The sequence below is a fragment of the Chenopodium album genome, chromosome 1, assembly GCF_948465745.1.
Source record: "Chenopodium album chromosome 1, dcCheAlbu1.1, whole genome shotgun sequence".
Taxonomy (NCBI): domain Eukaryota; kingdom Viridiplantae; phylum Streptophyta; class Magnoliopsida; order Caryophyllales; family Amaranthaceae; genus Chenopodium; species Chenopodium album.
This window is the reverse complement of record NC_137834.1, coordinates 25,967,062-25,989,906: the sequence shown is the minus strand read 5'-3', so window position 1 is coordinate 25,989,906 and position 22,845 is coordinate 25,967,062. Positions and strand designations below refer to the sequence as shown.

The following is a 22,845-nucleotide window of genomic DNA, read 5'->3' as shown; positions in this document are numbered from 1 at the left end:
TAGTATTTAGATAATTATACCCCTAAATGTATTTCCTAGTATTTACATATTTTCCTAATTAATGCTTCCAGCAAATAAATTTGTACCTGTCGAAAAAAAAAAAAACAATTAAATTTATAACCTAAAGTCAAACTGAAAGATCTCCCCTAACAAGGCTAGCCATGGGCCATGGCACACATGTGATGTACGTTAGCCGCCGCCTAAGTGACATAAAAATTTTCACCTCTTTGATTTGATATGTAGTACAATATGGGTAGGGACTATGCGAATAGCACTATAACTTGGATTCTCTTGCTAAACAATCAATTGATTTTTACTATTGCCTGGGCTCAAAATTTAATTATAACACTATTTCGTAGTTAATGCATTAATTGATGTTTCCATATAGGTCAAATCTCATACATTGTGAGGTTTGTTTTTTGTTTTTATTCTTTTCACTGAAAAGTCATATGATAAGGTTGGATAAATATGGCACATGTATTATTAGTATGGAGTATAATTTTTATTCCCCTTCATTGCCTCAATTATTTAAAAAAAGAAATTCCCAAAAAAATATGATTTGATATGCTTAGAAATTTTCAAACTACTGTAATAAATATTTATAATCGTATCTCCCAACCTCTAAATACGTCACTTAATTAAATGCATGCAACACCTTTTATGTTTAAGAAGGAAGCACGTCAATTCAAGATAACGTTATTGCCCTTATATAAACTCCATAACAATTGCCTATGACTACAAGTACCATTCTCAATCGATTGAGTCTTTTCTTTCTCCTCACTAACACATCTCTTCTCCCATAGCTATCAGCCTTTCGGTCACGATAAGATGGCACAAGTGGCTGTCAATGAAACAAAAGCCTTAGCTAACGTCTTAGCCATTGGCACTGCTAATCCACCAAATGTTGTGTACCAAGCTGATTGTGCTGACCACTATTTCCGAGTTACTAATAGCGAGCATTTGACTAATCTCAAGGCCAAATACAAGCGCATATGTATGCTTTTCCTATTTTTTTACATTTTCGTTCCTACTAATATTTTGCTAGCACAAAACATAAAAATATTATGCTACTTTAGCTTAGTTGGTTAAAATATTTTGATGGCGGCTTTTCCAAATTTTGCATTCTTCAATTAATATTGTGGTTGCATACAAAAATAATAACATTGACACTAACTAGCTTACTTTGTTAAAATTTTTGAAAGTAATATTATATACTCAATTCAAATCTTGCGTAGGAATCTAATCCCTTCTACTAGTATAATTTACCCTTGCAGTCTTCTCTAAATCGATAAAAATAACTATTACCCGGCTTATATATATGTTTTTGTTTTGTTTTGTTTATTTTTATTTTTATTTTTATTTTTACTTTAGCTTTGATGACACAAACCGAAGAAAAAAAATAATCTTAATTCATTAAAACAAGCAATATAGTGAATTAATTAATTAACTAATGTCACTTTTAGCACTAACCATCAGATCACCTCTTTTTACATCTACTCATATCACATTAGAATAATTTTTTTAGGACCGTTGAACGATTTTAAATTAAAAATAATGGTTTCTTTGTTTATTTTTTACAAGGTACTCCGTATATGCATAATTTATTTTTATAGGACTATTAAACGATTTAGCTCCTTTATTACACAAATGAAACCCTCTCGTATAGCTCATATGTAATTATGTATGACACAAATTTATAGTCTGTAAAAATATGAATTTCAGGTGAGAAAACAATGATCAACAAGCGACACTTGAACGTATCTGAGGAGATCTTAAAAGAGTACCCGCAATTGTGCGATTACAATGCTCCCTCGTTGGACATTCGTCAATCCATACTCGCTAAGGAGGTTCCCAAACTCGGAAAAGAGGCGGCTTTGAAGGCCATTGAAGAGTGGGGGCAGCCCATAAACAAGATCACCCATCTTATCTTCTGTACGTCCACTGAAGTCAACATGCCCGGCGCCGACTACCAGCTGACTCGGCTTCTAGGCCTTAACCCTTCAGTGAAGCGATACATGCTTAGCCAAGTTGGTTGCCATGCTGGAGGAGCTTCACTTCGTTTAGCCAAGGACCTTGCAGAGAACAACTCTGGTGCTCGAGTACTTGTTGTGTGCTCTGAGAGCGCAACCATTTTCTTCCGTGGGCCATCTGAGACCGACATGGAGTTCATGTTAGCTCAAGCTCTTTTTGCAGATGGAGCTGCGGCTGTGATCGTGGGTGCAAACCCTGATGAGTCGTTGAATGAACGACCCATCTTTCAGTTAGTCTCGACTACACAGACAATACTGCCTAACTCAGAAGGGGCTATTGGGGGTAACCTCAGAGAAGTTGGGCTAGAAGTTCAGTTTCTTCCGACTGTTCCGGGGCTAATATCGTATCACATTGAGAAATCTCTTGTTCAAGCCTTTGATCCGTTAGGGGTCAAAGACTGGAACTCGATATTTTGGATTGTTCACCCTGGAGGTTCTGCTATTTTAAGCCAAATAGAATCAAAACTTAAGCTTAAGGATAGCAAACTAAAAAGTTCTTGGCATGTTTTAGGGGAGTTTGGAAACATGTCGAGTGCAAGTGTGTTGTTCATAATGGATGAGACGCGTAAGAGGTCGCTTGATGAAGGTAAGGCTACCACCGGGGATGGATTGGAGTTGGGTGTCTTATTCGGCTTCGGCCCCGGTGTTACTGTGGAGACGATTGTCCTCCGGAGTTTCCCGCTTAATAAGTAGGTCGTCGATTGGTGTTTAAGCAAGTGTCTTTCCTCCAAGCTATTTGTGTTTATGTCTTCAACTTGTGTCTAATTAATTCCTGTTTCAATTCCTATATATTGTACTTTTGTATGTAATGCGTGTGTGGGCTTTAGCCTAATTTTATAAATAAAAATATTATTGACTAAAGAGTGAATGTATCTAAGTTAAACATATAGGGAACACTATTGGTAGATATAGTTGAGGTTATAAACTTGAACAAGAAGTCCATTATTATCCCAATTAATATTTATAGAGTGTACTTCCTTGGTTCCCTATATATTGCATACCGTTTGCAATTTTAATTAACACTATTTACAGACCTATCTTCAATTATATATTACAATTTATATATAAAAAAAATATAGTCAGGTAAAATCTGTTCGATTCGTACAATATTTGGAGAACGAGGGATGTACTTTTTATACTTTGATGTAATATACTATACATATATTTTCTATAGGGATTTTTTTTTTGTTAAAAACTACCTAATAAAACCTAGAATTTGGGAGAAACTACCTAATAATTTTTTTTTTAAGAAACTGTCGATTAAAAGGTAAATTGTTGTAAAAGACTACCTTTGGCTGACATTGTTGACCTATTTTTCCGATATTAACCCACCACAAAACATGCTTGAAATATCCGCTCTAGGGTTAAAGGGCAGTTACGACGTGAAGGAGGCAGTTTCAAGTCGAAACCACCCTTCAACCCCAAAGTGGGCAATTTTGGAGATGTTATGTGGCGGGTCAATAAAGGAAAAATTGGTCAACGATGAAAGTAGCCTATTACACCACTTACCTTATACGAAGTATAAGGTAAGTTTTGTAACAATAAATAATTCAATAATTTTTTATATACTAAAAGACACATCAATAATATAATGTCATGTGTCATTTTCTGGTGTGATTTAAGGTTTTTTTTTTCTTTTAATATCTATTTAAAAAACAAATTAAATATTTCTACATATATGTAATAGTTACTACATACAAAGTATAATAGAAGATTTTATACAATGTACTTTCCAAAAAAAAAAAAAAAAAAAAAAAACATACTGATAACTACTACCTATATTTTTTATTAGTTGACACGTTTTGACTTTAAGCACTATTCACATACTTTCCTTTAACCATGTTTGTGATTCATATATCAAAAAGTTTTACATACAACCGGTGTGCAGTAAAATACTGAACAACCGGTTTTTCGCACGTGTGAACAGTAATTTTTTTTTTTTTTTTTTTCCAAAATAACTAACATCTTCTTCAGCAAACAACAATGGAGGAGAGAGAAAACTCCAATTTTCCAGATTCAAAGCTCCTTCACCAAGCAACCATGGAGGAGAGAGAAATCTACAATTTTCGATCAACAATGCCGGAAACCTCCAAAGTTTCCAATTACGAAAACCTAATGCGCGAATTTCTGCAATTACAAAGAGAAAATCGACCACCATTAACGCAACATCCAGAGAAAACATGGAGTTTCGACCTCAATCAAACATTCAGAGAAGGTGAAGTAGAGAATTTCGTTGGTTATTTCGATGAATTTAATGATGATAACATTCAAAACTCAAAAGTTCCAGAAATTCAAATACAAGGTAATAATCTAAAAAAATACTAACCTATTGTTTTTTTTGCTTAAAATTTTGATTTAATTTTCAATAATTAATGCAGATATTGAAAATCAAGGTGTTTCAAATACATTAGAAGATGAAGATCAAGTTATTCCGAACACACTAGATGAAGAAGGACAACCAGTAGATGAAGACGAAGGTAAAATTCTATAAATGTGACATATATTAAGGCAAAAGTTACATATATTATGGCAAAAGTTACATTGACTATATGTTTATTTATAAAAGCATTTATGCATGTCTCTTGGTACAAAAGTTACTAATATCATTACAAATGTTACCTTTATTAATACAGAAGTTACTTGTATTATATACCTCTGTACTAAATAACTTATTCTTTATGCATATGCTTAAGTGAATAACCCTATGCTCCCATGTTCTCATGCCTCTAGGTACTTGCTTGTGATTTTCTTCATGTTGTAATTGTGATTTTGGTTACAATTGTTACAAGTAAATGCTAAATATCTCTTATTCTACTAATGCACAGATACAAATCCAAAACCAATAGATACCACTGGTTTAGATATGGAAGGATCATTAGTTGGAGTGGAAAGAGACACTTATCAAGAAATTTATGACTTGTACAGTCTACATGCTTCTACAGTGGGATTTTCAATAAGAAAGCATACAACAAGGTATCGCTTACACACACGTATAGTCACAGAGAAGTACTACGTGTATTCTGCGGAAGGAAAAAGACATACTGCTGCAAAGAAGACAAATATGGTTCTAATGGTTGATGAAGATAACAAGGATTTAAAACAAAGAAAACCACGACAAGTCTCCATTACAAGAACTAACTGCAAGGCAAGCCTAAGAACAAAAATGAATGATGATGGAAAATTTAAGGTGGTGTCACATGTGTTACAGCATAATCATGAACTAACTAGAAAGCAGTGGCATTATTTGCATCGATCTGAGAGAGAAGTAACAATAGAAAAGGCAGAAGCAATTAAAACAATGAAATCTGCTGGACTTTCAACAATGGACACATATAATTACATGTGTACAGAAGCTAATGGAGAAGAAAACTTGGGGCATAGTGTTGTAGATCACCTCAATTTCTGCTCAAGACTAAGAATGGAACAAATAGAGGCTGGAGATGCTCAGACATTAGTGAATATTCTGATCGAAGAACAAAAAGAAGATCCTAACTTCTATTTTAGAGTGAAATTCGACAAAGAAGGTAGAATTTCCAACATTTTTTGGAGAGATGCAATGATGTTAGAGGATTACAAAATATACGGAGATGTTCTTGTATTTGATACAACATACAGAACAAATCGGTATAACCTTATATGTGCTCCTTTTGTTGGAATAGATAACCATTGGAAAAATTGTATGTTTGCATGTGCTTTCATAGGCAATGAAAAAACAGAGTCGTTTGTGTGGTTGCTTGAAACCTTTAAAAAATCTATGGAGAATAGAATTTCAACCTCCATATTCACTGACCAAGACCAAGCTATGGCTACTGCAATTGAGAGGTACTTCTTTTTCTATTACAATATCATATTCACTGATTCCACTCTCATTTTAAGTCATTTTTGTGTTCATAACTTTTATGAATATAAGTATCACTTTTGTGAGTATAAATGTTACTTTTGTGAGTAAAAATATCACTGTTGTGAGAATAAGTGTTCAAGTTTAGTGACATCACATTCTGAATGCAGGTATTGCCAGACACAAGGCATAGGCTATGCATATGGCACTTAGAACAAAATGCAATAACACGATTTGGAGCCCTTAAAAGGGATAATGAGTTCAAAAAAATATTCAACAAATGCTTGAAGGGATGTGTGACAGAAACAGAATTTGAAGAAAGATGGAAAGAAATGATACAAAAATTTGATTTGGTTAATCATGCATGGTACCAAAGGGTGTACAATCTAAAGGAAAAGTGGTGTCCAGCATTTAGTAAAGATTTCTTCTCGGCAGGAATTCTTTCATCACAAAGAAGTGAAAGTACGAACCATGCAGTAGGATTCAGAGCTAATAAATCAACAACACTGACAGAATTCTATAGAATCTTTGTAAGAACCATAAAAAGATGGAGAAGTGATGAGAAGTATAATGAGTTTACCTGTAGCAAATCAATAGCCTTTACTTCATTGCCACTATCCGGAATGCTAAAGCATGCTGCTCAGGTAATTCTATGTTCCTTTATTACATATATATAAGAACTGAAAACAAACAATATAAGCAAATATAAAAATGATACATGCAAAGGAACATGACTGGTAGTAAGTTATTTCTCTAATGTACAGGTTTACACATTGTCTCTATTTAGAGACTTTGAAGAGGAATTTGGCTACTCAATGGCGACCACAGTACAAATTCTAGGGAGAACTGAAGAAAACATTATTCTTTATGAAGTATCGCTAAAAGAAAAGCCATGGTCTTCCCAACAGGTAAGTTACATACATGAGAGCCAAACTATATGGTGCACTTGCAAGAATTTCGAAGCTTCTGGTTGGCTAAGCTATCACTGCCTCAGAATTTTACATCTACATTCTATTACAAGAATTCCAGAGAAGTACATTAGAAAAAGATGGACAAAGCTTGCAAAAACTGAAGTATGGAATAGAATGGAAAATAAGGATCCAAAACTCCCATATACACCATGGAGACATACAATGATGAGAAAATATTATAACTTAATCTTAAAGAGTCAAGAAAATGAAAAGGCAAGAGCATTCATGGAGGAAAACTTCAAAAACTGTATGAAAATGGTGGAAGACTTACTTGCGGCCGAAACTTTTACAGAGGAGGTTGCTGCAAGTGATGACAATACTAATGTGGCAGAGAGTGCTCAGAGTACCAATAATACTGCTTCTTCATCAACAAGTACAACCATACCCACTATATTAGACCCTAAGAGAGCTGTAACAGAGGGAAGAAGCAAGAGAGCAAAAGGAGCACTTGAAAAAGGGAAGAAATCAAAGCAAAAAGCATTACCAGATCCAAATTCAGAGTTTGGATCGAAGACACCTACTGTGCGACTTTTTTGAACTTGTAGTGAGTTTGGATGAAACACAATTGAATACTTTTTTGTAGTGATTTTATTTTTGTTTAATGCTACTATTGACTTTCATACAGAATTTTGAATTGTGATTTGGAATTGCTCATGAATTATGAACATTTATATAATATTACACTGATACTTAAAAAAGTAATGCATATACTGGCAAAAGTGATGCATTTACAGAAAAGTAACACTAATACTCGCAAAAGTAACAATAATGCTCACAAAAGTGATGCATCTTCTCACAAAAGTGTTACTTTTTACTCACAAAAGTATTGCATATTCACAAAAGAAATATGTCACTCACAAAAGTGATATTTATATTTACAAAAGTGACAATAATTATCACAAAAGTGTCCGTTTTTAAAATTAATAACATGGTAATATATATGTTAAACTTCAAGTTTTCATTTAAATCAACTATATCTCTGTATGATGATATATGATACACTTATAAAATTATAATCAGAAATCTAAATAAATAAAAATAAGAACAACAGATTACCAATATTTAATCATATATATATATAAAATAAAATTTGTACAAACATTTTGAAAATATTAACACTAGTTTAAGTGTCGATATTTATCACTAGTTTCAACTTCCAAAAGTACTTAACTAATTACAAGTTCCAAAAGTACTTAACTAATAACAACTTCCAAAATTAGCTAAGATTTAGAAGGAGTGTACTTCCATGTAGCCTTTGTAGTTCGTTTTGATTTCGGAGCAGTGTCAACAGTAGGAGGAGCAGTTTCAGATTTCTTCTTTTTCTTCTCCGCTGCTGCAGCCTTCCTCCTTCCTTCAATTTCAGCAACATATGCAAGATCGCTCTTCTTCTCATTAAATTTTTCAACTTCTGCTAAGACATCAGATCTTGATTCGTTCATGTCAGACAACACGAGTTTTGCACAAATCTTAGCACGTAAAAATTTCCTCCCAGCAGCCTCACAACAAGAAAATAAAAGGCGCATTAATATGTATAAAACATTAGAATAAACATAACAAATGAATTAATTCGGATCAGTTTCAAGATCACTCACTGTTCTAAGTTCATCTACAGAAAACGATGTATCACCAACAAAATGCTCCATATGACACATCATATACACACCACAGTCATTATTATCAACCTTACTCTTCCGCCACACTAAATCAGCAATTTTAAACTTGTAAAAAGGGACTTTTTCACTCTTTGGATGATTTCTTCGTGCAAGAAAATCACCAAATTCAGAACACTGAAAAAAAAAACAGAATATTAAAAACAACAAAAAAATAAGATTAATATAGAAACATACTTTAAAATAGACAATAACATACCAGATAAAAAGTCAAATTTTGAAAATATGTAATCATGTCATGACTCCAAATGATATTATCAACATAATGAACCAATTCATTGCCATGATCAATCACAAACATCACATAATGTTCATCAACAAGAATAGGAAAATAAACCTGAAAAAAAATAGAACAAAAGTTAGCATAAAGCACATCCATCACATAGTTAATATATATTAAAAATTAAGATATATACCAAGTCTGCACCAATAACATCACAACAAGACTTTTCATATGTAACCCATTCATCCCAAATTTCATGCAAATCCGAGACAGCAGAACTATCTTCGTTCCCCTCTGATACTTGCAAAAAAGCAAACTAAAAGGAAAAAAATAAATAATTGAAAAGAGTAAGAAAACAAATAACTCAAAACAGAAAGTTGCTTACACTTTGCCTCGCACCAAAAAAGAATCTTTTAGGACCACAAGTATCATAAAAACATGATTCATTTAGATAAATGCAGTAGCAATCAACTACTGACCAACGAACCAAATTAGGATGCACCAAAGACACCATATCCTCTCTTGGAATGAGAAAATGCAATCCATAAGTAACAAGATTCTCACTGCAAGGTCAAACAATATTATTAATATCAAAACAAAAAGAAAAAGAAAAAAAAAAGGTTTCAAAAAATATGACAATTAAAAAAGAACTTACTTATTATTAAATAAGTGTTCCACCAGACAATAATCAAGAGCTTCTAAATATAATTGAGGTAATTTTTCACTAAAAGCACGAGAATTACTTTTCATAAATGGCGTAACAAACACTACACTCTGACCACCAATTTCACCACAGTCCAAAGAACACAAACTTTTATTCGTTATTCTGACTGAACCACCTCTGCCACCACCATATCCACCACCATCTCCACCACCTCCACCATCTCCACCATCTTGTAGGGTAGACTTTGATGAAGTACTTGCATCAACTTTAAGTAACTCATCCACTGACTTCATTTTTATAAACTCATCAATTAAGCCATCAATAAGCTTATGATAATGCGGGTTAGACAAAAGCTGTTGTGTTTGAGACAACTCAATAGAATCAGCATCCAAAGAAACAGAATGTTCAACAAAACGACTATGCACCAACCGTTGCAAAGAACTAAAACAATTGGAATTCACAGATGAAAACAGCTCCATGTTCCTTTTCATATAAAGAAACGCCTCATGCAAATCCTACACATTAACAAACAATTATATGAGACCAAGAACAAATGTTTTATTAAAGAAAAAAAAAAAAACATACATCAGTTGCAGCACTTTTGATCTCAGAATCAGTTAATACTCCTTCAGGCAAATCGGAAGTCACACATCTTCTATCATCATCAATAGGAACTGCACAACCTTCACCCTTACTTAAGTTGTTAACATTCAAATCAACACACTTAGCAGAAACTGGATAAGTCAATTCATTCAAAACCCCCTGACCAAATCAACCAGCCTTCAACTCCAAGGACACCCTGTTCCTCACTTTTTTATCTGTCCAGTGTTGGATAAGAGGAATAGTGGAGTTCTCTACTACACCTTGGAAATTCAAACGATGAAAATACATAATCTTAAGCAACAACAAACATCCACTAATACTATCTTTAGCCTCAGAATTTTTGTAACTAACAACAGAATTCATCAACTTTCTCAAAACAAATGAACACCAATCAAGATTTTTAATCTGATCAACATCATCCACAACATTAACTAACCTAAAATTAACAGTCCTATTAGCGGTAGGAACAAGCATACTACTAAGAGCATGCATAACAAATAACCTCTTAAATTCATCACCTCCATCCACCAACTCCTTGATCCTAGTTTCTAATCTAGCCAAAGGTATCAACTCCTTAACACCAACATCAAAAGAAGCTCTCCATTTATTTTTCAATGCACTATCATCTTGAGATTGACCTTTGTAACTACCCTTCATTTCAGGAACCTCACGACCTTCTACCTTAGGCAAACCAAAAACATCACACACATCATGCTTAGTCACAACAAACTCCTTACCATCAGCTACACAAAACATACAAGTATATCCATTAAAACTCTCAACAAGCCAAGGAAGTATACCTCCAACCATACTCTCCACACGTAAAGACAACAAACCACCAAATCCAACCTCTTCTACATCTTTTTTTTTTAGACGGAGAAAGCCCACTTATAACCTTAACTAATGAAGAAGGTCTACAACGACATGTAATTTTCCTATCAGGCCTGAAAAAACAAAAAAAAGATGCTTACCACTTATAACATACTTATATACTGAAATTTTAGTTATCATATAAAATTAAACATGAATTATGAACATTTATACAAATTTTTATACTTATTCTCACAAAAGTGACAATCATAATCATAAAAAATGATACTCATGAGAGTCATGACACTCATTACATGGATATAATATTCAAAAAAGTGATTACTATCAAAATTTTCACAAAATGATACTTGCACTCACAAAAGTGACATTGATAAATACAAAAGTGAAAGATATACTCACAAAAGTAACACTTAATATATTGACACAAAAATCACATAAAAACAGTCCTATTAATCAAAGTTACCTATACTCTTACAAAAGTCACAATTCCATTCACAAAAGTATAGCAAATATACAATATTCTAAAACATAAAATCTTACTCGTCATCCTCTTTTTCTTGCCTCTTCCTTTTATTTTCCTTGGATGTACTTCCTTCACCTTTCAACATCTTTTTTCTTCCTGCATCCATTTTATTTACCGCTTTTTGAGCTCTACTATAACGACAACCTTTGATAGATCCTACCAATTAATTTAAAAAAAAAAATCACAATAGAAATTTTGACAAAATTTGACAAGATTGTACCAAGCAACACAAAAAGATAAACATATCCATCATGTTTGCCACACTAAAATCAAATGCAGCATTTAATTTATATATATTAAACTGTAAACGAAAATAGTAGAAAAATACCTAAAATTCATACACAAAATGCTTTCATCAATTTGATTGTACTACTATGAAAATGCAATTTTTCATTTGGACATTTTTACAAACACCTAGCAGGCAATTCTCAAAATAAACCTAATCTAAGCAAAAGCAACTGATTAAAACGCACAACTAAACAAACATAGCACAAATTGTACAAAAAAAAAAAAAAAAAAAAAAAACTTGCGAAAATGAGAACAAACACTAACCTAGAGCAACATTATCATCACCAGAAACCTTCTTCTTCACCATTGCAAAAACTACAAAAATCCAAAACAACGAAACCCTAAAAATCGAAACACTTCAAAATTGAATAAAATGAAATAAAATTGAGAAAACATACCTGAAATTAGAAACAATCAACTTCAAAGTGAAGAAATTAAAGATCGAAAAGAGAGAAATTCAAGTAGCAACGCCAAAAGCAAGAGAAGAAGAGAACGAGAGGAGAGAGAAAAAAAAACCAGAGAAAGAGAAACAGGAAAGAGAAGAAGAAAGAGAAAATAAGAAATTTTTTGGTTCTTTAAATTTACACATGTGAGCCCAAATTGAGCAGCTCAATTTGCACTTGTTTGCTGTGATTTTCAGTAAATTAGTGAAAACCCGCTTTTATTAAAAGTTTGTCTTCATATATAATGAAAAATATAATCATGTGGGGTCTTGGTAGATTCTTCATGGTATATATTTTCAAAATATCAACGTACTTTTTATAAATTTTACTTACCGATAATTAAAGATATTAACGGTTGAAATTGTGCACTGGAAAATGTGACTAAAGAAATGTGTCAACTAAAAAGAAACAGAGGAAGTATAACTTAAATTAAGAAAAAAATTAGAATAATATTTTTATCATAATTTGTGACATATGACTTTTGTTTAGGAAAGACATATTATGTACTACCAGCCTGTTCACTTTGGCTTAATTTCAGTGCACTTCAGTTCAACTCCAATCAGTTCATTTCATTTTAGTTTAGTTCAGCTCCGATCCAATCAGTTTAGTTTAGTTTAGTTCAATTCAGTTCATCACTTTAGCTCCTAATTTCCTTCTCTCATAAAATATTCATTTCAGCTCTATTCAGTTTAGTTCAGTTCAGCTCCACTCAGTTCAGTTCAGTTCAACTCAGTTTAGTAAATTTGAAGAGGCCCTACATGTCTACATACGTTTATTACAACTACTACCTTCAATTTTTTTTAGTTGAAACTTTGGAGTATTTTATATCTCACAAATAATACCCCAAAGTTGCAACTAAAAAAAAAAATCAGAGGTAGTATTTTATTTTCTTGATTTTTTTTTATATAAAAATTACGTAATAGAAGCTACAAGCTTAAATAATAACATGCGAATATCAAATAAAAAAAATAATACTTTCGTCATTTTCTTAAATAATTATGATTAAAATTTCAATCAATTAACAGTCTATGGATATTTCAATAAAATTTGCCAAGAACAATACATGTTGATTATTCTTGATGTGATTTTTTCTTGACATTTTTGGTGTTCTTTAGCATTCAATTGATATGAAGATAACATATAAAAGTCAAAAAAATTTAATATAATATTTATTTTAAAAATAATTATTAAATATTATTGTGCATGACACGGGACCTAACTTAATTTTTTATATCAGGTAGTTTATCAAAACTTCTGGGTTTATAAGATTCTTTTTGACGTTAACTTATACAACTATATCAATCTTCCGTATCAAGAGCCGCTGTAAGGGGGAGCACCTTAGCTCAGGACCCCCTTTAGACAGCCCCCACCTCTATGAATGAAATCTGGATTCATTAAACAAAAATTGTATTTTAAAAAATACTCCCTCCATCCCTTTATTTTTGCCCCATATTCATTTTTTTAAAAAAATTTAAAAATTTTGACCATAAATTACCGTTAATCTATAAAAGATTATGTAGTTATGAGTGGGCTTGTTAGATTTGTCTTAATGTATATTTTATTAATATCATATTTTTTTTAATTTTTACGTGTATGAAAATGAAGATATAAACCTTTTAAAATGCGTCTTGGAGACCGTGTATAGTCAAATGGAGCGAAAAAAATAGGGACAGCGGAAGTAAAAGATAAATACTCCCTTTCAGAAATGTATATATGTAAAGTTTTTCCTAAATTTCGTAACCATGTTAATAATTGTTATTTTGTCCTCCTCACTTTCTCCATCTCATCTCAAATCTTGAGGTGCATGACAAAATTTCAGTACAATACGATGACTGAAAAAATAGTCAAATAATTTGAATTAATAATCCATCATTATAATGATAAAATATTTTGTTGGTGAATTTTAAATGAAATATGTCTTTGTTGTTGAGAAGCCCTTATTTACTGTTTGCTCCGGGCACTAAAAATGTTTGAGACAACACTGTTCACATTGGGCAAATATCTAAAATAACCGTATTGTCATATATATATATATATATATATATATATATATATATATATATATATATATATATATATATATATATATATATATATATATATATATAGGTGTTATTGCATATTTGCATGTACTTAATTCTATTTCTTTCCGAAAGGATACAAAAATAATGTTGAAGAAGGATCCATCTATATTTTATGAATTTGAACAAATGCTTCACTTCTATCTCCTTAAACTGTTAAAGGTAATACTCCGTACTTCGTAGCAAAGAGGCTTTAACTGGTGATATTTTCTTTTATTGATGTGGAAGTGTGGACTATTCAAAGAAACACAATTTAATTTCATCGTACGTACTAGATAACCATGCAAGCTTTTAATGCTTACAAGATATATAGGGGGTTGGTTGGAATGGTTTTAAAGCATGACTAGCCTTTTGACCCGTGCAATGCACGGGATGTTTATAAGCGGTACAATAGTAACTTTGGTTTCTGATATGTTTTAATTGGAAAATGAATAGCTTATAAAGGAGAAGAAGGGGTGATAATTGAATGTAATTGTACAGGTATTAAGTTAGGGGAAAATGAATCAAATAACATTCATGTATATATTATTTTTTTGATGGGAACTTTCATACATGTATTGAATTAAATCTAGTTCTTTTTTAAAAATAATAAGAAAGGGGATTAGTTAATGGAGGAAGGTGACATGTGACACTGGTAAAAAATAAATTTTAATTTACATGTGGCATGATGGGGATGATGGTTTGTGTTTTTTAAATACTAAGTATAGATATAGATTACTACATATTTTCTTTATTGTGGACTATTCAAGAGTAACATAATTTAAAGTTCCTAATGGGGTAATTAAATTATAGACATGAGAAATGACTAATATGAGTTTGATTTAGTCCAAACTCATAGTCGTTGTACAAAGTTACAGAGTTTGAATCAAATTTCCTACAATAAAAAGGCTTTTATATACTTCCACTTCATTATTACTAATATATTTTTAAAAAAATAAATAAATGTAAATTAAATTTAAATAATTATTTATAATTAAATAACGTATACGTGCATGGGAAATCCCCCGTGTAGGTTGTGTTGGTTTGGGCATGTACGATGGAGACGCAAAGGTGTACCAGTATGACGAAGAGTGGAAGAGTAGGACTACAAAAGGGGTTAAACAAAGGAGAGGGAGACGACCGGAAACGACTTGGTTAAAAGGAGTTAGAAAGGATACTATTTTGGGGTTTTATGTGTCCCTCGGGAGAGTTACGTCACCAAGACTGGATACTGACACCTGTACTTGCAAAACAACAGAGATTTTGGGTGGTTGGAGTTCCGCCTTCGACGATCAAGTTAGAACGTGTTCAGAGAATGTAAAAAGGTGCGAAAAAGTTAAAGCGAGATCTTCTCGGATTTCGAAATTATGTGTTTTCTCTGATGTGAGATAATTGATTGCAGTTTTACTAGAGCGATCAAGCTTGGACCTTAAGCAAGCCTTTCTCGGGAAGTAACCCGTGTTTTATTGCTTTCATTTTCTTTTCTTTTTAGAATATATTTTCTCTCATGGAAATGTTTATGTGCCTTTTGCTAGGTACATGACTTGATATACTTTAGTGCTTTGATTTGGATCAAGAATCAAGGAAGTTTAATTTGACTCCTATTTTTGCTAGCATATGGAAGGCAAGGTTCAATTCTTGAGGAAATTAGCTTTGAAAGGTTTAATTGGGTCATTTGCGGGTATTTACACCCACCTAATATCCGGTAATATCCTTCCTTTCTCTTTCTCAAGTGGATGATGACTTAAAGGACATATGTTGGTTTGTTGGATTGATCTCTTTGTTTTCCCCTCCCATGGTTTCTATGATTTATGTTTGAGTGTATTGTCTCATTCAAGCTTGGGGGAGGGTATTCTATCATGTTTGATGGGATGTTGATTCATATATGCTATGCACCTTTGTATATGCATTTCTATGTTCTATATCTAGAAAAACTCCAAAAAGATTTTTGTTTCTATCAAGGCAAATTTGCAATGTGTTTTGTTTTGTTCTTGCTTTGGACATAATACTTTTGGACTTGTATAGTTGAATGCTTTTCTTCTTAAATGGTAACGGTGTGAACGGTTTGAGAGTATGTTTGGTTGACTCTAGGATAGAGTATGCTAAGGTAGTTGTTTAGAACTTTAGGGACCTTGAAGCCGAGTTCTTTTGTTTTTGAAAATTTGCAATTGCTCCCTTTTGGTGAGTTTGAAACTTATACTGAGTTTTTGCTACAACCATGTGAGATTTCATTGTTTTCAAGCCTTCTACATATATTGCATGAGCGGCTTGGATCCTTAACTCGTACTATTGCGGACCTAATCTTGAATCTTGACTCATAATTCTTAAACACGAGATTGAACCATCTAGGGAGGACAAAGGCATCTTTTTGGGGTGGTAATTTTTCTTTTCTAGGATAATCCTCTTTATTTTTAGTTCATTGGGTTTCCATTTGCCTACTTGCTAACCATTTGAGTCTTTTCCCTTCTTTTCAAGCCACATCTTTAGAACTTTGAGCCTTTTGTTTCTTTTTGTTCCATTTTTGGTTTTTGTGAAGCAAATAATCATGTTCTTGGAGATGGTGGTATATGAGTTTGGATATTGGTTCTTATTTGTAAGCAAGCTTGTGTTTTGTATATCTTGTGAATAATGGCAAGTGAATAAAATGAAAAAAGTCGTCCAAAGTTAAAAAAAAAAAAAAAAAAAGGCAAGGATAATGAATAAAGTGAAAAATGAAAAAAATTGAAAATTGAAAAAAAAAATGAAAAAAGTGAAAAAATGCGAAAAAGCAAAGCTAATTCAGAAAGCTTTGGCAAAAAAATAAAAAATGAAAAAATTCAAAAACATTTTGATGTAAATGTTTCTCCCTATTTTAAGCATTGAGGACAATGCTTTGTTAAAGCTTGGGGGGAAGCGTCCTACGCTTTTTGTATATATGATTGTGGTTATAGCTTTGAATAAGCTTAGGGGTATTAGTTTGTTTTTGTTTGGTGACTACTTGGTTTTGGTGTTGAGATTTGGCCAATCTTTACTTCACAACTTAGGTGTACAACCAAATTCTAAATTTTAAGCCAACCTTTACCCTTTTGCCCTTACGTTACAACCTTTGGGAAAGCCCTTTTGACCTATAGGTTGAGTCGCATATCGGGGGAGGGCATTATGAGTTAAAGCCTAAGGAGAGGGGATGCAAAGTCAAGATGTCGAGAAAGCTCAAATCTATTTGTTTTTCTAGTTCCTTCGAGGAAATATAGAGACGCTCACTAAAAGTAGATTTGAAGCTAATTAGGAGAATGTGCTAAAATGTTTTGAGATGAAAGTGAATTATTGTGTTTCTTTAGTTTTCTATGCTTAGCATGTCCTATGTTTCAATCAACCTTAGATGTCTTAGAACGTGCACTCCCTTACTTGGTTAGCAAGATTTGCATTCATTTATGCTTGTACATTTGCAAAAAGTCCTTTCATGAACATTTGTTTTCTTTTCTTGTATTTTGGTTTCTTTTTCATGCTTTGCCTTGTTTGTATTATTACGAGAGTTATAGGTTAATCTCTTAGGAAACCTTTACGAGAGAATCACTCGTCCTCTAGGGCGATCTAGGGATTTAAATGACTTGTCTTTAGTTGTTAAAATTTACTGTGATTCCTACAAAACTGAGTTAGTGTATATTCTTGTCTCTCCTCTCTTCTTTTTGTTTGTTTGAATAAGCTCATCATTTCTCCCTTGGTTTTGTTTTGCTCGAGGACGAGTAAAAGGTAAGCTTGGGGGTATTTGATGGGTGTCATAAATGACACCCATTTGAAAAGTATTTAGGTTGTTTTTACCTTCTTTTCATATCTCTCCTTCTTAGTAAATGCATAGTTTTATGCTTTTGCTCTTTATTTTACCTTTTCTCTCTTATTTTGTGGTTTTGTGCATTTTGATGGTTTTTCTAGTGTTTTTCCTTTATTTGTTCACTTTTCGTGATTGTAGGTATTGTACGAGGTTTGGGTCTTGATATGGATGGATTACTAAGGTGGAAGATGCTTTTGGAGCAAGCTCATGGCAATAGAAAAGCTCAAGATGTTAGGAAGTGGGTTCTACAAGTTCTAGCTCTTGCGTTCTCAAGTCGTGCTCTCATGAAGATGGGGTGTAGAACCCACTGCCAAGTGCTTTTTGGAACTGCCACTCTCGGTGTCCATCATCATCATTCGATGCGCTTATTCGAAGACCTTAACGAACGCACAAACCCTCGAGAACAACTGAAGAAACCCACAAGAGCGCGGGCGCGCAACACAGTGGCGTGGCCGCGCTAAACAGTGGCGTGGTCGCGCCCCTCAGGGTCCCTATTTCGCTCGTCTTCATTTCACGCCTCCAATAAATACATATTTGTAACCCGATTTTTGTAAGAAGATTTAGATTGAATTTAGATCATAATTTTAGCTTAGTTGAGAGCTTCTCTCTCTAGTTTTAGGGTTAGTTTGGGAGTAGGTTTTGGAGAGAGAAAGTGAGGAATTCCAATGGTGATTGAGAGATTGAAGATTCAATGGTGACAATTGTGTTGAATATCTTCTCTATTATCAATGAGCATTCTAACTCGATCTCATTTTATTGCTTTGTTTAATATTCAAGTTTGTTTGTGATTGATTTTGATGTTTGATGCTTGATTAGTGTAGTTGTTCTTCATATATTGTTGATTCTTGATTTCTTTAGTTGTTTTTTATTAGATGGTGATGTTAGAGTAGTTGTGGGGATTGAGTGAAACTTGTATGATTGATTGATTGTGCTTAATTTGGGGATTATGTTGTTTAATTGTTGAGATTAAAGTGATTAATGGAAATTGTGCATGTGTGTGATTCGATAGGCTTTGAGAATTATTCTAGATTGCATTGTAATTGATAATGATACGAACCATTGATTTAGGAATTGCAATTGTCGATTGAGTTTGATTTGTGACGTTCCTATTTAGTGTCTCTCGTAGTTGGCGCTAGTTAGACCTCTAGGAGATAGCTTGTCGAGCTCTTTTGATTGATCTTACCATTAGTCTTCGCAACCATTGATTTGCATCTTGTTCGTGAATTGCTACAATTGTCATGATTACTTGTTGATCCCCATTCCTAGTGTTTTTTTGTTTGGTAGTTGGTTAGTGTTCTCACTTTATCTTTGTCTTCGACCTAGCTTAGGCGCATAATTGAGAGCGCTTGAACATTACCGTTCCTTTGGGTCCGACCCTTGAATTGCCTCTATACTAGTATTTAGGTTTGTTAAGTGTTTATAAATTTAGTTTGACTTAGGGAGGATTAGCTAACGACTAGCTTAGTTTTCCCCTCGTCAACGTCTTACCCCAACTGATGCAGAACATCTCTGTCACAGACATCAACACAAAGGAACAGGAAGACTTCTTCAAATTTCTGGACTACAATTTCGCCAAACGTGTTCCAATGGTTTGTAACCCACAGCTGAATACGAAACTCTGAGAAGTGTCTATTATCCAAAAATTTCCCAAAAACTGAATAACGGTGGGATACAGGCGGAGAAGCTGCTGGTCGGTAACTACGGATTGGGGTCAAAATTGGGTTTGGGATTTAATCGGTGAAAAAAAAAACACGAAAATTGGGTGGTGGAATAATTATCTAAAGGAATTTTTGACAATTACCACATTCTATTATGTCCATTTTAGCAATTACCACCTTCTATTTTTTTTTTTTTTTTTTTTTTTTTTAAATTAGCACCTTCTATTTTCAAAAACATCAAAAGTTACCACCTTCTTGCCTCCTAACTACCACTTGACGTTATTTTGGGCTCATTCTTTCCCTTCCCTCCCTATTTCCCTCACATTTCTCATTCCTAACTCGATTCTCATCCCCCTTTCACTTTTTCCCTCCAAAAAAATCAGAAACACTTCAATTCACTCCTCTAAATCAAAATTGACGAACAATTATTGGTGGTTTGGGGGAATAAAGTGAAAGGGGAGATGAGAATCCAAATAGGAATGACAAATGGGAGGAAAATAAGGGAAAGAATGGGCCAAAAAAACGTCATGTGGTAGTTGGTAGGCAAGAATGTGGTAACTTTTGATTTTTTTGAAAATAGAAAAGTGGTAATTTTTTTAAAAAAATAAATAGAAGGTGGTAATTGCTAAAATGGACATAATAGAAGGTGGTAATTGTCAAAATTTTCTTATCTAAATGAAAAATAACCTGGGTTGTTGATCGGGACAGGGATTTTGGTTGTAACCTAGGTCATAACGAAACGTGAGCAAGAAGACGATTGAACTGATTTAGGAGCAAGTAATTGAACTTAATAATCCATACCTTTTGTTTTCTTTGATAAAAGGAAAAGAAAATGGTGATTGTTACTAGAAGACGATGGAAAAGGATGAAGATAGCTAGGAAGGCTCTAGATTTCCGACTAATTCATTAAATTCTAACTCACTAACTTTTATTGATTAACTTTTTATAACCAAATAAATGAGTTTGACTGATATTGTTATGAATTTCAAACCAATACTTCAAAGTTCAAATCCTAGAATTTATTGGTTTCCCAAAAAAGAAAAAAGGAAAAAAAATAAACAAAAAAAAGTTCATGGGATTAGAAATTGAAAATAGTATAGTGCACGACCCGGGTAAACCTGTAAAAGGTGGAAAAAACATACTAGTGTTTGAAAAAAAACTAACAAACCTATGTTTGACAAAAGAACATATTTGTTTTGACAAAGAAAATTGCATTACAAAGAACATAAAGTCTTTAGAAAAAAAAAAAAAAAACATGATGATAATACATTAAAAGCGTGTTCTTTTTCATTGTTAATTATGTGGTTAAATGTGTTTGAAAAAGAACCCTATGTTTGACAAAAGAACATGTTTAAATTTGATGAAAAACATGACATTACAAAGAACATGAAGTCTTTACAAATCAACCATAATAATACATTAAAGAACATGTTCTTTTTTTATGGTTATTTAGGTGGTTAAATTTAACATTTTTTTTATGTACATACATCAAAGAACATATTATATAATACAAGGAACATATAATTCAAACTTAAAGAAAAAAATGATCAAACTCAAAGAATGTCTATAATGTTATTTTTTTCGCCCATGTTCTATAAAATAAATATGCCTAATGTTTTTGTTTTTTTTAGTGCATCATGCGCATGGTGCATCAAGATGCACCAACCACATGTTAGATGAGATTTATTGTAATAATGCTTAAGGTATCTGTAGGGAATATTTTAAGCATCCTACACTTGAACCCCATTGTGATCATACACTTAAGCATGATGGCGTTCAAAGGGAAGGAAGTTAGAGCAAAATAGTCGCCAACAAGTTTTAAGAACTTGTAAATCGTTCACAGGGTGAAGGTTACACCCCTTCACGATCCATGAGATCGCTAACTCCATAGTGGTGTGGAACCATGACTGGATATTCGGGGATGAAGGTACAAATTCTATTTAAAAGAGATTGAACCTGCCCTAATAATAGGCCTCTACTTTATTCTTCTCATATTCATGTGAGCTTTCTGACTAACATACAATCAATAGGTTAACCCTAATAAACCTGTTTAATCTATGATGGTTGAATATTAATGCACAACAAATTTATTATTGGTGATCACTTGAATTATAATCATATTAGCCTAAACAAGATTATGAATTATCTTATTAAGTGTGATTAGAAGTAAAAATTCCCTTTAAACATGCATAAAAGGCGTGATCAAGCAATAACAACAATAAATAATATCTAGCAACATGCATGACAACAATCATAATAATCATGTTAACAATTAAGCATAACAATATTAGCAAGATCCTAGGCATGATACTAACAAGATTAATAACAAACCCTATCATGTCACTAAGCATTAAAGATCAAAGCTTTAGCCCTAACATGATACTAACATGATATTAGAAAAGAAATAGGAAGCATCATAAACATACATAATATTAGAAATCTTAAATATTACCCTAAACATGATACTAGGAAGCAATAAAACATCCTAACATGATACTAGGAATTAAAATAATCTAAGCATGATTTCTATATCAAAAGATCAATAAAGTAATTAAATTACTTACTTTGATGCCTCGTATATATTTCTAATAACAAAATACCACTAGTAGAAAAAAACGTAAGGCAAGCGGTTCAAACCCCCTAATGGCAAACAGTTTTGAACCGCATGGGCTTACGGCCTTAGGGGGCTTGCCATTAGCCATTTAAATGGCAAGTGGTTCAAAACCGCTTTCCATTACTAGAGAAAGGGTAGCGATTTTGGCGCCAAACCGCTGCCCATTATGGGTATAATTTTTTTTTCTTTTTTGGTTTTTTGGTTTTTTTCACATAAATTGATACACAAACCAAACATATGTAAAAACATTAATATTTTTATTAATTATTTGTTGTAATATTACATTTACATAAAAAAAAATTAATACAAGTAATAAAATAAATAGAACTAATACAAATAATAAAATCAGCTCTATTAGAAAAATAATAATAAAAGAAACTCATGTTCCACCAGCCACGACCACCAACACCACCGGCCCACCACGACCCCCACCAATACCAGAATACCGGCCAGCACCACCACCCACAACGACCCCCACCAACACCAAAACCCCTAACCCTGACCCACCCCTCCGTACCCAACCACCGCCCTACACCTCCATCCTCTGTAACCCACAACCCACCCTCTGTAACTGTAGACACCTAAAAATGTCTCCCCAAAACCAAACCCGATGATGAAAAC

At 33.0% G+C, this 22,845-nt stretch overlaps 4 protein-coding genes across 4 annotated transcripts; 2 read left to right on the top strand and 2 right to left on the bottom strand.

Annotated features, from left to right (window-relative positions):
* The first annotated feature begins 758 nt into the window (after positions 1-758).
* Positions 759-2,918, top strand: LOC145576297 (chalcone synthase-like). The gene is made up of 2 exons (XM_081634103.1): positions 759-994; positions 1,723-2,918. Exons 1-2 carry the CDS (start codon positions 829-831, stop codon positions 2,721-2,723), a joined length of 1,167 nt encoding a protein of 388 aa, XP_081490229.1. The 5' UTR covers positions 759-828; the 3' UTR covers positions 2,724-2,918.
* A 1,188-nt stretch (positions 2,919-4,106) lies between these two features.
* On the top strand, positions 4,107-7,479 carry LOC145630143 (protein FAR1-RELATED SEQUENCE 5-like). Its single transcript, XM_081682391.1, has 7 exons — positions 4,107-4,332; positions 4,409-4,507; positions 4,856-5,852; positions 5,941-5,950; positions 6,039-6,512; positions 6,633-7,250; positions 7,465-7,479. Exons 1-7 carry the CDS (start codon positions 4,107-4,109, stop codon positions 7,477-7,479), a joined length of 2,439 nt encoding a protein of 812 aa, XP_081538517.1.
* A 699-nt stretch (positions 7,480-8,178) lies between these two features.
* Positions 8,179-9,246, bottom strand: LOC145630133 (uncharacterized). Its single transcript, XM_081682382.1, has 4 exons — positions 9,118-9,246; positions 8,926-9,048; positions 8,709-8,846; positions 8,179-8,626 (listed from the first exon to the last, which is right to left on the bottom strand). The coding sequence occupies exons 1-4, from the start codon at positions 9,244-9,246 to the stop codon at positions 8,402-8,404; spliced, it is 615 nt and encodes a 204-aa protein (XP_081538508.1). The 3' UTR covers positions 8,179-8,401.
* LOC145576198 (uncharacterized) lies at positions 9,021-10,839 on the bottom strand. The gene is made up of 2 exons (XM_081634014.1): positions 10,800-10,839; positions 9,021-9,911 (listed from the first exon to the last, which is right to left on the bottom strand). Exon 2 carries the CDS (start codon positions 9,885-9,887, stop codon positions 9,384-9,386), a length of 504 nt encoding a protein of 167 aa, XP_081490140.1. The 5' UTR covers positions 9,888-9,911; positions 10,800-10,839; the 3' UTR covers positions 9,021-9,383.
* Positions 10,840-22,845: the final 12,006 nt, after the last annotated feature.